Source organism: Adiantum capillus-veneris, chromosome 21 (assembly GCF_014529385.1).
Source record: "Adiantum capillus-veneris isolate H3 chromosome 21, ASM1452938v2, whole genome shotgun sequence".
Classification (NCBI taxonomy): domain Eukaryota; kingdom Viridiplantae; phylum Streptophyta; class Polypodiopsida; order Polypodiales; family Pteridaceae; genus Adiantum; species Adiantum capillus-veneris.
Genome location: NC_140951.1, coordinates 82,511,128 through 82,526,064, shown reverse-complemented (window position 1 = coordinate 82,526,064; position 14,937 = coordinate 82,511,128). Strand labels below are relative to the sequence as shown.

The following is a 14,937-nucleotide window of genomic DNA, read 5'->3' as shown; positions in this document are numbered from 1 at the left end:
GCAAAGTGGACACTTGGCGGCTCTAGGTGCACATGCCAAGCTCACCCCAGCTAGGGGCGCCCATTTTGAGAGAGGGGGCTGATTTTTGCCCATAGGTGCTATAGTGTGTGTGTGAGTAGTTGGTGCAAGTGATGAAGCTTTAATGGAAAGCTTGCCTTCTTCCTTGCTCTATGTAGCACGATGATTTGCTCTCGTGCATCTCTCTCTCCGCTTAGCATATATTGTGAGGCCCCACTAGTTGGGCTCCTCAGATGACCATGTACAATTTTGGGGGTTTTATGCACGTTTGCCAAGGCAAGAGCCTTCTGAATAGGAATCGGATTAGCTGATTGCTAATTCCCCACAGGTACGCACAGTTCCATCGCGGAGGATTGCGAAAACTCGTCCGTTTCAAAGGGGAACTGTTCCATTGTGTGCGGGAGCACCCGAGACACGCGTAGGCTCGCTCCGCCCAAAATGATCCAAAACAGAGAATTACAGCCTGTTGTGTTTTTTTGCAGGTTTAGGATTTCGCACCTAAACTGCAGGACAATGCCAGGGGAGCCTCGGGTAAGCCTTGGGATGCGTAAACAAGGCTGTGGGCACCTGACAATGACAAAATAGGGAATTACAGCACGCTGAAATTGACCTGCAGCTCACTGGGAAGCTTACAAACCGCGAGGGAAAGTGTCCTTGACGTGTACTTTTGACTTACAGGGGTTTTGCACCTTTATGCTGGCGAGATTGGGTCAAAAACCCGGAATTACAGCCATGGACAGGTTTGGGCAGCTTGGTGAGAGTTGTTTTTGCAATAAGAATAAAGAAATACCGAAAGGGGCGCCAATTTTTGGGGCCAACAGGTTGTTGTATGGGCTGAAATCTGCGGCTAGTCGTAAAACTCTGATTTTGGGGCTGTTTTTTGATGGTCTTTGTCGCTGAAACTCTGCAGATTTAGGGCTGAAAACTGAGGTTCTTCAAGGCTGAATACTGATGGTCTTTCCGGGCTGAATCTGCTACTCTTCTAGGGCTGAATCTTGCTGGTCTTTCTACTGTTGAAATCGGCGAAGGCTAAAATCTGCAAAGGCTGAGATCTTAAAAAACGCTAGGGCTGCATTTCTCTGCAAAAACGCTAGCTGTGTTTGAGCTTCTTCTGGCGATGGATGCTGATGCAAAATGCTAGGTAAGGCTTGTTGGAGAAAACGCTAGGGGAGGTTCTGTTTCTTCTTGCTTGGTGGGGGAAACCGCCAAGGTCTTGATGAGAAGTTGCTTGCTGAGCTTGGCTCCTGTTGCCTCTTCTGCCAAATAGTGCTAGCTCTAGTTTACTTATATACAAACTTAGCAAAATTGCCCTACCTACTTTTGTCGGAAAGTCACTTAAATCAATAAGTGAAAATTGCCAAAAATAGGTAAAATAGGCTAAATGCATTGGAAAATTCCCCTGATTGATTCTGATGGATTCTGATGGGAATGCTTATGATCATGCTGTGTGCGACCAAAGGATATGCATCTACACTAAGTGACTGGGCATGCACGGTCTACAAATAGACTCACAAAAGTTCCAGATCACTTCTAATCTAGACTGACTGGACTGACTGAACCCTGATCATGCTGTAGCTTGTCCACGGAAACATAGGGTTGAATGTGTCATGTGACAGTTACAAGTTTTATTTGCAAAGTTTCTCTGTGTCCTGAAGTCTAAAGCAAAGTTTCGGGTGAAAGCCAAAGTCTACCACCCTATGGGCCCGTTTTAGAAGTCTTCCTTTTGGGAGACTTCAACGCCAGGACAGGTAGGAATCGGTGTGAGACATACGACACAGATGACCCAGTGGCACTATTCGCCATACAAGAGGAGGCCACCGAGAGAGAGTCAGCAGATAGCTCGCACTACAGAGGACGGCCATCATTTGCTCAAATTAGGCTCCCATCACTGCCTCGTTCTTTATAACAGGATGTCACAATGGCCTACTTCAAGAGGACTGACATGCATATGACATGGATTTGTAGCCGGGAGGGGAGCAGTGTGGGTTACATCATCGGACCTAGAGAGCTCTTTCACCATTCCATCCATACCGGGGGGGGGCAGTGTGGGTTATATCATCGGACCTAGAGAGCTCTTTCACCATTCCATCCATACCAATTGGAACCGACCACACCTATCTTGCACTCTCCTTCACTGGCGACACCACATCCCACACACCACGATCCATTTGACACATGAGCTAGCCCCCTTATACTTGGCAGAGGGCGAGAAGGGATGACTCCTGCTCCACCCGTTTACACCACTACCTATGCTTGCCTCTCATATCACATTTGTTCTTCAAACATCAGCCATCAGCTCTTTCCCACACCACCCATACAAGCCACACTTCCCCCCCCCCCCCGGGCCCATGCCTCAGAATCATCGGTACGATGATGAGTGCAGAGATCTCTACCGCTCGCTGCGTGCACGGTTGACTCTTGGAGAGACCTCTGATCGAGAGGCGAGATGCTAGATGAAGACACTCACACCTCGAAAGCGGCGAGGTTTGAGCTTTCGAAGAGGCACATGAGCTAGAGCTATATCACTTGTTCATGAGCATGGACAATGCCACAACATGGCGCACCCTCCAGGAGCAACGACCGACTACCCCCATTGAGGATCCACATGTATAGCACGACTACGTAGAGAAACTCTATGAGGTGCCGAACCAACCTCCGATTCCACAACCTCTCGGGCCTCGATCCGCGAGCTCTTCCTCCTTCACAACGGAGATGGTCAAGAAGGCCATCCACTAACTATAGCACCGCCGATCGTCAGACCATACAAGTTTACAGAGTGAGCACCTCATTTATGCAGCCACCACGATAGTCCCGTTGATTGCACATGCATTCAACTGGGCTATAGGGGAGGGCTTCCTAGAGGAGTGGACTAGACACACCATTGTATCAATCCACAAGATTGGAGACATTTTGCACCCAGGGAAGTACAGGACTATCATGATCGGGCATACAATGGCCAAGCTATATGGGCACTTCTTGAGGCTGAGCTTAGTTCTTACGGGGAGACTGAGGGCCTACGGGCTCTTGGCCAAGCAGGGTTCAGGCGGACCTTCTCTACTATCAACCATATCTTCGTTCTGCGCTCCCTCATTGATGGGGCAAAGGTGCGGAAGAAGAGGCTTTACTGCTGCTTTGTGGATTTCCGCAAAGCGTTTGACATCATCCCACGGGAGAGGCTCTTTCGACGACTCCAAAGTTTGTGGATATCTTCGGAGATGATATGGGCGATCTGCGCTCTCTATTAGAGAGTGACTGGGAGAGTTCGTTGCCCAGGCGGTATGTCAAAGTCTATTGCTAGCACCAATGGTGTTAAGCAAGGATGCCCCCTCTCCCGAACCCTCTTCGGACTCTACATCTACGAGATCTGTCACAAACTGCTGACGCGTCAAGTCACTGAAGAACGGAGCCAACATGCAAATCCCGGCCGAGGGGCCTAAATCCTAAGAAGTAGCATTAGAAGAAGTTTTACCAACTTATAAAGACTTGCCATGTGGCCTATTTTTAAAGAAGAGTTTCCACTAACTCATGGGACCCCGTCAGATGGGATCGAAGTAACATAAAGGCATTAAAATAAAGCTGGATCCTCACACAAACAAAAAAATAGCGTAAAAATTGATGATGTGGCAGCTAATACGGACGCCTGAATTTTGCGTTGACATGTTGATATGGTAGCCTGTACGGATTTCCGGATTTCACGTTGACCTGATGACGTGGCATTTGTATGGATTTCCGCAAAACGCATTGACAACTTTTGGCCATTGCTTTTGGACCAGATGCTTTTGAGTTTGAATGCTTTTCATGTAGCTGCTTTTCAAGGCCAAGGGCCTTTAAATATGTGCAGAGGGCTCATTCTCTGACACACTTTTGGGTGAAGATGCAGAGCGTGAGTACCGGCATTGTACCAAGCTCAAGTAATATGAAGAAATACCGAAAGGGGCGCCAAGGTTTGGGGCCAGTACTCTCTAGGGTGGAATTTCGCCACTGTGTGTCGCATGTGCTCTCTCTTTCAGTTCAGTTATTATTGAAGTCCTAAAAGTCTCTTCAGTCTATTCTTTTCTATTGGCACGTGGTGCCCGTCTTGTGACAAGATCTCCAACTACGTCCTACGAGCAGGAGGGGCAGGAGCAGACCTAGCATGTATCACAATCCACATTATTCTACATGCTAGTGACATTTTACTGACTTCAGAGTCACCAAAGGGTCTACAGAGCCATCTGAGTGCTTTGGATGAGTTTTGCACAAAAAGGGGACTCACAGTGAATCTTGGGAAAACCAAGTTCATGATCTTCCACACCTCCAGAGCAGTCGCAGGAGGACCAATAGAGGTGGTCACCTCCTACATCTACCTGGGAGTCACATTCACTAGAAGACAGGGGCCCTTCTCCATGGCATAGGCACTCACTGAGATACTCACCAGCCATTGGGCACACTTTCAGGAGCCTCGCACAAAGGGTTCGCTATTCGACACACTAGTCACCCCAGCCCTGATGTATGTAGTAGCAGTGTGGGCACCCGGATTGACAGATAGCCAATGGGAACGGATTGAGAGACCACAGATCTATATGATTGCTCGCCTATTTCGAGGCAAGCACACAGTGCCGCCAAACATCATCAGGGCAGAGCTTGCCACTCCCCCATGGTAGTGGAGGCACTCTTCCAGATGGTCTACTTCGTCCAGAGAGTGCGAGAGCTCCCGACCGACAAACTCACACGATTGGCATTTGAGTCAGCTATACAGATATCAGATACCGGATACGATAGAGCATGGTACACACAGATTAGAGCATGGTTCGGAGCACACGGCCTTGACCTGGAGAGTTTGCCACCTTTCCAGTACGACCTCGACTCCCCCAGCTTCATCTTTCATGAAGTGAGAAACATAGTGATCCGACAGGATCTCTGGCAGCTCTATATCAGATAGACTTGGATCACATCCCATCTCCGGCGGAAGATGTTAGACTGCAAAGATCATTTTCTTATCATATTGGAGGATGGGTTCATAGAGCGACCATGCTATATGGACACCTATTTGCCACACAGCTCACTGGTGGCAATTGGTTAGCTCAGAGTGTCATCACACAGATTAGAGATCGAGGTGGGGCGAGCTCACGACATTCCCATGGAGATAAGAGTGTGTAGAGTATGCAGAGAGGAAGTGGAGAGCAGGAGCATTTTGTTTGCAGATGCAGAGCTTATGCAGATATGAGAGGCCGATACGAGCCCCTATTTAGAGGGCAGCCTACCTAGTACCTTCCGAGATATCATATGCACTCTCGAGATCAGAGACAGCTGGGGCGCTACTTGCTAGAGATACAGAGGCATAGTGACACACTTCCACAACCACCTACAGAGAACCCAGGGGGGGGGGACAATCACATCTTTCAGAGAGCTACACCCTTCCACTCCCAGACCCACAGGGGGGAGTGACTCTTCAGCAGGCTGAGGCGAGCCGGGCACGACGACGCCCGCGGGCTACCAGAGGCCAGGCCCCATGACTCTACCGCAGAGAGATCGAGGAGATCCAGACTCGAGCACATCGAGCTGCCGAGGAGAGACGAGCCCAAATAATGGCTCATCCAGAGGCGTTCATCAGGGCAGCCCTTGCTCCCGACCCTCCCATGTACTACATTTTACCCCCCCCCCCCCCCCATTAGCACAAGATGGAGCCAGCTAGATTGATGCATTTGCATGGTTGTACTACCCTCAGCATATAGACATGCACATATCCCTAGTACTAGTGCTCCACACATCCCCATAGATTTCATCACCCACCAGACGTCCTTCTCTCTTTTATTTTGTACCAGTCTGAACTATTTTGTCTTTCCGATAGACAGAAGACATACACACTTGTATACTTGATTTGTCTCATAGGCCGGCCAACTTCGGCCTCAGACGTTAAAAATCTCTCTCTCTCTCTCTCTCTCTCTCTCTCTCTCTCTCTCTCTCTCTCTCTCTCCAAAATCCAGGAGGTTTTCTGTGTGTCTCTCCCTAAGCGTTACTGTCCCTTTATATATGATCATTGAAGGATTTTTGGTTTAGAGTATCTGTCTATCAAAAATTGTGTACAAAATTGTCTTAAATCTGACATACAAGAAAGGTGGAGAAATGGAAGATGTTAACATGTTTAGTATTGCTACTACGTTTGGAAGTCACTGTATGCAGAGTACGAAGGTTATGAGGAGCATGATGTTAGGTCCATGGTTCACGCCATTAAGTAGTCAAGTACTGACAAGACATCCCTTTTGTACATATCTGTACTTGCCTCATAGACCATCACTTCTTGGCCATTGTGCAGCTCCAGGTGACGCAGTTCCGTGCAGGATAGCCTTTGAGAAGGGAAAAGAGAGGTCTGTGTATTTACTTGCCTGCACCAAAGGCACGGGAGGATGGTTGCTCCTGGCAGAAGATGTTCCACTCAAACAAAGAAGAGGAATCATACGTGTGACTGCAGCCCTGGCAGGGTCCAATGTATGGTTCAACCTTTGGTCAAGGCTTGTTCTGAAATGAAGAAGGTTTTGTGAAGCTAATTTTCACTGGGATCGACGTCCATTAACAGTTGCAAATTGTTTGGCTCTAATTTTTGTAGCCGAAAGTGGATGGAGATCACCCAAAGTGGCTGCATTTGAGAATTCGATCTCCGCATCCACCGACCACGGATATGCCCAGGGCTGGCAGTGGTGGGAGGCCTCGATCAAGGCGCTTGGTAGATGGCAGGTGGACATTAGCATTTGCAGATGAAAGAACTTGTAAGTATGCGCAGGAAGTTGTCTTGGAAGAGATAGAGATACAGAGACTAGCAGTGCAGCAGGCAATGGAGCCTCTCCTGGATGCACCTGCTGTCTCAACCAATATGGACAGTAGCATGCTGGGACCATGAGCTTGAAATATGGAATAACCTTGCATTTGCTTACTCATGTGTGGCTATTTGCAGATGATCATTTTTTTAGAAACTTTTTTTCGCTTTTTTTGCTCTTTTTTTTTTTTTTTGTGGGGGGGGGGGTAGGGATTCGGGGGGATTCTTGTTTTTGTACTTTTAAATTTTCTTGTATTTTGAGACGCAAGCTGTGTACAGAAGGCTCCTTATATATGTTGTCTCCATCCTGGTGTAGCAACAATGTAATACCATTCCTGCCAAAGGCGGTGGCCGTAACGATCGAGGGCTCAAAGAAATCATCTGCTGTTTTCTTAGCATGCCTTATGCCATCACAACAAATATACTGGCTTGTTTATTGCCATACAGAAAAAGAGGTCTTGTTTGTGGTCAAAGCAAAAGTTAACCCCAATTATATGTGTCTTGTGTCTTATCCATTTTTGTAGCTTATTTATGAGGCCAGTTTTAGATATATGTACTCTGGCTTCGGCTAATGCTGAAGTGATGAGACAAAAATGTATGATGTGGGACTTCAAAAATGTGTGAATGAATGTAAGCCTGTTGTCATTTATGAACAAGTCTTATGGTTGCATAATTGGGGCTGAACAAGTCTTATACTGGACAGCTGAACAAGTCTTATGGTTGCATTTATCTCAAATGCTAATTGAGTCTTTATCTAGGGAGGGGTGATGCTTTCTTAATGAGAGCAATTTGGTTTGGTTTTGAACTATTGGGGTTGGCAAGGTTAAAAGCCTGTGAAAAAACGACACCAAATTGAAAGTGCTTTAAGCTTGAACTATGCTGCATAGAGTTATATGCTGTTTGTTGCACTGTGCGACCCAATACTTCCTCTTTCCAACAAAGATTGCTATGGTGCATTTGGTGATCAGCAGAAGTTTACTGGACCTTGAGATCTGGCGTTTAAGCCCTTGTGTTAGTGTCAAGACTTCCGCTTCATCGACCAATTTTTTCGGGGTGTTCTTTTTTCCAAGCCTCTTGTAGTGACTGGAAAGCTTGGGGGAAAAGCAATATGGTTAAGAGCTTCCCTGAACTCTGATCTTCAAGTAGGGGATTTTATTAGATTGAGTGCTATGAAAATCTTGAAATTAGTGCTATGAAAATCTTGAAATTTATAGCAATACTGATCAATATTTTTTGTACTATGAATTTTTGAAAGACTGTTTATCTTGAAGACTTTTTAGGAAACAAGAAGATGCTATAGCTTCTTGGGGGTGGACCTTTTGTAGGAGGCTATCTGCAAAAAGAGTGTGGATGATAGTCTCTTTACTTGGGCGGGTCGGAAGAAGAGTCTTCCTTCCATTTGAAATCAATACAAGGTTTTCTTAACCATGTCACACAAGTCTGCAACTACTTTGCGATTGTTGTTATGAGGGACCATTGAAGTGTTGTGGGTCGAATGCCCGGCCATAATTTTTGAGGTCTAGTTTCTAAGATTGAGATTTTCTGCCTTGTGTAAGATCTAGCTAGGAATCCATTCTCGTTTGTTCATTTTCGTGACACCTATGGTGATTATGTAGGAGATGTTGTATTAGTCAATGTCTTTTCTTATGTTAGCATGTGTTATCGATACATCAACCTTACACTACCTCCACCCCATATCTTATACTTCAATCCGCTCCCTTATTTGGTTAGAGATATTCTTGCCCCTAACTTATATGCTTTTGAAGTCTTGCAAAAAAAAAACCCCTCCTTTGCACTTACATGGTGCAGTAAGTTTTCAGCAATTGATCCCCTGGGTTGTTGCACGATAGTTGAATGGATCAAATTCTAGCGTGGGAGTTGATTCTTCTTGAGGGTTTCCTCCTAGTTGAGGAATTGGGTCCTTTTGCTTCGTAGTCTTAAGACCTTGTAAAGCGTACAATTGTTACCTTGCAGCTATCCTGTCCTTTCATCCATTATGCCCCCCTTAGTATCCTCTCGGCCTCTCGAGACATTCAAGAGATCATAGTTCTCTCAATTTCTTCTTTTCAAAATAAAAATCCATAGGATTGTGAATGTTTATGGGCTCACTAAAGCATTTTATGAACAGAAGTCAATGAGAAAGTGGAGTACACGATCTGTAAGAGTGCTCACAATTCAATAAAAACATAGTACTCATGATAGAGAATAAATGTATCTTCCTTTGGGAATACCAAAACATGAAGTATGTGGCTTAAGTAAAAGGTTTTTAATTACACTATTGAATCCTTAACAACAAAAATGAATCATGTTGGAGGCAAGTAGGAATTTGTAACAGTTTTAAGTAAAAGAATTTTACAGAGAATTATTGTCATCACGTCCAAAATGCCCCCAACGCCCTTGGAAGGCATATCTTCATCACTTTCTTAAACACTTAATGTAGCACTCAAAAGCAAGCGTGCAAGATAGATTTTCTATGTGCCAACTTAACACCCAATAAAACGTGCAAACATCCTAAATATTTGTCTTATGCTAAACACATAATAAAGCACATCACACAAATTTTTGGTGGTGATAGTTACAACATTGGGTGGGTGGGTGGGTGGGTGGGTGGGTGTCGCGGGGGGGGGGGGGGGGGGGGGGACCTGGAATAAATGGCATGGCATGAAAACACTTTTAATGCAAAGTCATTATGTTTAGAATTGATTTCCCCCTTGTGTGTGTGCACGTGCATGTGCAACCCTTGTTGAAAGAAGGGAGAATAATTCTTTACTCTCGAAAATATGGAATTCTTTGCATTAAACATTAATGACCTAAGAAATATTTTGTTGCACCTTCTATCCTATCATTTTCTCTTTGCCACGTTAAAAAAACCCTCTATATCATGCGAGTTCCAACAACATTTAAATAACCATTCTTCACATAAATATTTTTATGAACTGAACGACACATCTTCCTTTAAAACTTATATTTTGTTTTTTCCAGAAATTTTAGAACCCCATTTGTCGATGTGAATTTGTAAGTTTCTTGATATAAAACCCCTTTTTTTAAAATGTAAACCTGTAAGTTTTTTGATACGCAGTGTATGTGTAAAATGCCAGCAATGTTTTTTAGTAGCAACGAATTGGTTGTTAGGAGAAGAGCGTCATCAGCACCGTTCAGGACGCAACCTCAGTGAAAATCGGCTACTGCTTGCATTGGGCCCCGACGGTGCTACAAATTTTGAATTTCGTTGTCAACGCCATCGGAGGCTTTCTTTTGCTTGCCTCGAAGCACTTTGGGTGCTATTCATCAGCATTAGAAGTGAGGATTTTGATGAAAAGACACACATCATCATTGTAACTTCCCGCGATCACAATATTTAAAAACAACCCATGAATCTATTAAACACACCTATTAAAGGCTGTAAAAGAGATAAAGGATTATGAGGAGGGGGTATTTTCTTAACTAGGTGAGTCAAGAGGGAATTGGTAGCGAACAAACTTTCAAGCTTTCAAGGACATAAAGAGTACAAGAGAGTTTGTTCTGGGCAGTCAAGAGAAGATTTTAACAAGTCGAAGAGATATCGGGCTGTAGCAAGGAGCAAGTGAGGAGATAACAAGTTAGCAAAGGGTATTTTTAAAGGGGAGTCAAGGCAATTTTAACAAGCAAGGAGCAAGCAAGGAGTTAACAAGTTAGCAAAGGGTATTTTTAAAGGTGAGTCAAAGGGTATTGATTTTAACGAGCATTAGTGGATAAGCAAAGAAAAGCAAGCAAGAGAAATAGCACGAGAAAACGAAGAAAAAGGTAATTGCTAAAGCAAAGTGGAAGAGCAAGGGAGAAGAGAATGAGGACGTCCTCTCTTGAGCTCTCATTTGCCAATGAGGACGTCCTCTCTCGAGCTCTCATTTGCCAAAGGCATCACTTCTCACGCTTTTGCTCACGGTTATGAAGTAAGAAATAAGAGAGAGTGTTGCATTCACTATTTTAGTTCGTATTCAATTTCAAAATTCAATAGAAATATATATTTCCATCCCAAAGTGTTAGTTGTGCATAGTTTCTTTGTGTTGTGCATTTTCTCTCTCACTTTTTTCCACAGTGAGCAGCCTAGTGCTGACTCGACTCACCGCATGAAAACTTATCCTTGGTGAACCTGACGCAAAACAAGTCGGGGTGAAAATATCGTGGTTGAGAATATGTCGATGCCGCCATACCAGATACTGCAGCAGATGATAGAGCTATTTGTTGCTTTCTGTCAGCAATAGTAGCAACATATGCACTTTGATATGGATGGACATGTACATGCAGAGATTGTGAGGAGATAATCCACTAGGTAGGTTTTTAAAGATCCCATGTTTAAAAAAAATTTCAAAGAATTTGTACAGTTTAGTGAATATGCAAGAAGTAGATGAAGCCCATATGAAGTAAGCAGAAATGGGCAAAGCGGTGGATGAAGCTTTAAATAAAGTTTATGCGGAAAGAGGCTACCTTGTATGCTAGAGGTTAGAGATGGAACTTACAGGGATTTTGATTGAGTAAATGATCAAGGAATTTAAGCAATTAATAGCTCCAAATTGGCACGATCAAGTTCAAGAACTTATTGGCACGTATGGGGATAGCTGGGCAAAATTTGAAGCATCAGTTGTATAGGTGGGTGACTAGTATATGGACTTAGAAATAAAGCAGATTACTAAGAAGAACTAGATTACGTTTAGCAAAGGTGATGGGGATCATACTTAACTATGATAAATTTTGGGAACAAATTTATGCAAGAAGTAAAGCTAAAGCATATGCAGATTTAGAAGTAGCATATTTAGTCCCAGAGGATCATGTTTTGGAAAATTTACACATGTAAACAAGTAATCTGATGCTAAAACTAAAATTGATTTCAATTTTTCAAAGATTTCTCGCATGGTAGTTACCTCCATCATTGGTTCCAACGAAGGTTTAGATGAAGGTAGAAATTGTGATGCTAGTGACCTTTGCATGGATTGTTCACAAGGAGTGCAAGACAAGCCTTTATAGGATATTATTGGATCTTTTAGCTCCATAGAAGCATGTGAGGCCAAATAGAACAACAGGTTCGCTGAATACAATTGCATAGATAAGTCCATTTATACGAATTGATGAAGTACAAAAATTCATGGAGATAACACAAGGTGTGCCTGAGGGTATAAATGAATGTATAATTGTTGCTCACGGCATGCTTTCACATACTAATGTCACAGAGAAATATGAAGATACTATCCTTGATACTTCTTTACCAAAATTGAGAGAAGAGGATTCCGTTGTTGATGTTTTCTTGGCACATAGTGGTATGTATGAACAGAACATTATGAATGGATTTTTTGATGTAAGTACCTATTCAGAGTGGGTGCAAGAAGAACCTCCACAGGGTAATAATGGATTTTTGGGTGCCATAGAAGCGCATGCAACATAAGAGAATGAAGTAGCGGAGGATGATGAAATGTAGGAAGATTGTATGGACGAAATTCTTTGTGTGCATCACAATTCTGAAATGACTGAAGTGCATTATGTTGGAAAATAGGGTTGCAGGGAAACACACATAGCTTGGAGAAGACGAAGATGCTCAAGGCACACAACAATAAAAAACTAGGTTCCTCGCAATTGCCAATGCACTTTGACTATCTGTGTAGATGATGTTGGCAATGTCTTGTCCAAGACCCAAATCAACCATAAGGGGCTTGAGCCATACACACTCAGTTGTAGCTGTGAAGACTACCATGTACTCAGCCTCACAATTGGATGCTTCTTGCTTAACCACAATATACATGAACCCTCGAGCATGAAACAAAAACCACTCGTGGACACTCGTGTGTCATAACAACCAGCCCAATCCGAGTCCGAAAAAGCATGTAAATCTTGCGGCAATGATCCCCCCTTGGGATAAAACAAGCCTAGATGTAAAGTGCCACTCAAGTAGTCAAAAATCCTCTTGACAACCTACCAATGAGACTGTGGGCTATGCATAAATTTGTTGACATGTGAGACTGCAAAAGTGAATATTCGGGCTCGTATTGCATACATAAATAAGGCATCAAGGGTGACATGATCACCAACATCATGAAGCCTCAATTTCAAACCTGTTTCCATGGGAGTGGAAATAGGTTTGCAATCCTCAAGTCCAACCTGACATAGAAATGTCTCTGTGTAACTTGTTTGACACAAGGCAATACCACCATCACACTGCTTAACTGTATGCCCTAGTAATGATGCAACAACCCCAAATATTTCATCCTGAAAGTAACTTTCAAATCAGCCTTAAATTCAACAATATGTTTCTCATTTGGGCGACTCATCAGCAAATCATCCACATATAGAACAACAATTAGAAGTACTTTGCCCTCACGCTTTACATACAAAGTTCTTTATGTAGGATTATTATGAAAGCCTTGTTTAACCAAATGAGTGTTAGCTTACAAAGCCTTCTTACATTTTCATACTTTATCTTCTTGCCTTTTAATGACAAAACCATGAGGCTAAGTTACATAGACTTCCTCAAATATGTCACCATTCAAGAAAGCAATAACATTATCTGATTGATGTACATCCCATCCAAATTGAGTTGTCAATGCACATAGAGAAAACACAGTAGTCATATGACAAGTGAGAGCAAAAAGTCTCTTCATAACCTATGCCTATCTGCTGTGTATAACCTTTTGCAACGGGTCAAGCCTTATAGCGATCAATTTAACTATCTCGCTTACGTTTCAACTTGTAAACCCACTTTGTACCAATGGACATTTTGCCAGGAGGAAAATCACGTAAAGTCCACATGCCATTTTCTATAAGTGCATCATACTTTGATTGCAGAGAGGCCATCCAGTTTTTTGAATTCTTTGCTTCATCAATAGACTTCTGTTTGTCAACATCACATAAACTAGAAACAACCAAATCATAACAATCTGATGCATAAGATGCATGGTGAAAACCTGAATTCTCCTTGCATCATATCCTTCAAAAGAAAGGGAATGTGCCAGTGTGATTTGGGAGGTTAAAGAGGAGGATGTGAAGGGGGAAGTCAAGTGGAATTGTGCTATCGTGGCAAAATCTCTCTCTCTCTCTACATGGTTTCCTGGGTCACAAGTCGCATGATCCAACTACCCTTGCAAGAAGAAACTTGGTATGCTTTTGTGATGCATGCATGCATTGAAGATGGCAACATAAGTACCCGAGTGTGAAGAGGTTAGTGTTTAAAGGTGCATATTTCAAGTGTCGAAGGATCACTAGAAGTGAGTCCAAGTGTACAAAGTAGGCCAACCACACCACAAAATTTGCACGTAGTGTTCCAAAAGCAAGACCTATATGCATGGCACCTAAAATGGATTAAGGCTTTCATGGCATGTGGTATGTCATTCAACATCATTAGAAAGGTACGACTAGATAAAGGTGCATCCAATTTACTATCATACAAAGTATGCACGAACGATTTTGGCGTACCTCTAGCCTACTCATTCTTAGCCCTTTCCACATCAAGTACATCATGTACATCTGCAAAAGTAATAGATTGATCGTAGCATTTTCTTTAACCCCCACAAGCTGTACATTTGCCTCATTGGAATTTACATTCAAGTTTCCACCACTGAAAAGAGGCAATAAACTATCATAAATGTCTTGTGAGCTTACATTATTGTCTCTAGTACATGTCAATAAGGGCTAAATAGAATCTTTTACAAACACATCTTGTGAAACCAAGATACACTTTGTTTGTGGATGGTACAACCTGTAACCTTTACTTTCAGTACTGTAACCAACAAAAATGCATTTGATAGCATTATCATCCAAATTTTTGTGCTGCTTTTGAGGCACCAAAGTATAACTCAAACAACCAAAAATGTGTATGTGATCAATAGACGACTTTCTATCATGCCATGATTTATAAGGAGTCATATATTGCAAAGCTTTTGTAGGAAATAATTAAATACATAAGTGGCACACATGATAGCCTCAGGGCAAAAATGAACGTGGAAAAGCTTGACTTTTAACCATAGATTGTGCCATTTCCATAAGCAACTTGTTTTTTCTTTCAGCAACACCATCTTGTTGAGGTGCATACGGAACTGTACATTGGTCTTTTATCCTACGACTAGCAAAAAATGCAACATGGAGCCAAGGTATTCACAAAAATT

General features: G+C 43.1%; 1 protein-coding gene across 3 annotated transcripts in view; it reads left to right on the top strand.

The window, feature by feature from the left end:
* Positions 1–7,445, top strand: part of LOC147431246 (CLEC16A-like protein) — a 107,827-nt gene extending 100,382 nt beyond the window's left edge. For all 3 annotated transcript variants that reach the window (XM_086493861.1, XM_086493859.1, XM_086493860.1), the window contains 2 exons: positions 6,314–6,486; positions 6,605–7,445. In XM_086493861.1, coding sequence (XP_086349987.1) covers positions 6,314–6,486; positions 6,605–6,895 — 464 coding nt within the window. In that variant the 3' untranslated portion in view covers positions 6,896–7,445. The remainder of the gene's footprint in view (positions 1–6,313; positions 6,487–6,604) is intronic.
* The last annotated feature ends 7,492 nt before the right edge of the window (positions 7,446–14,937 follow it).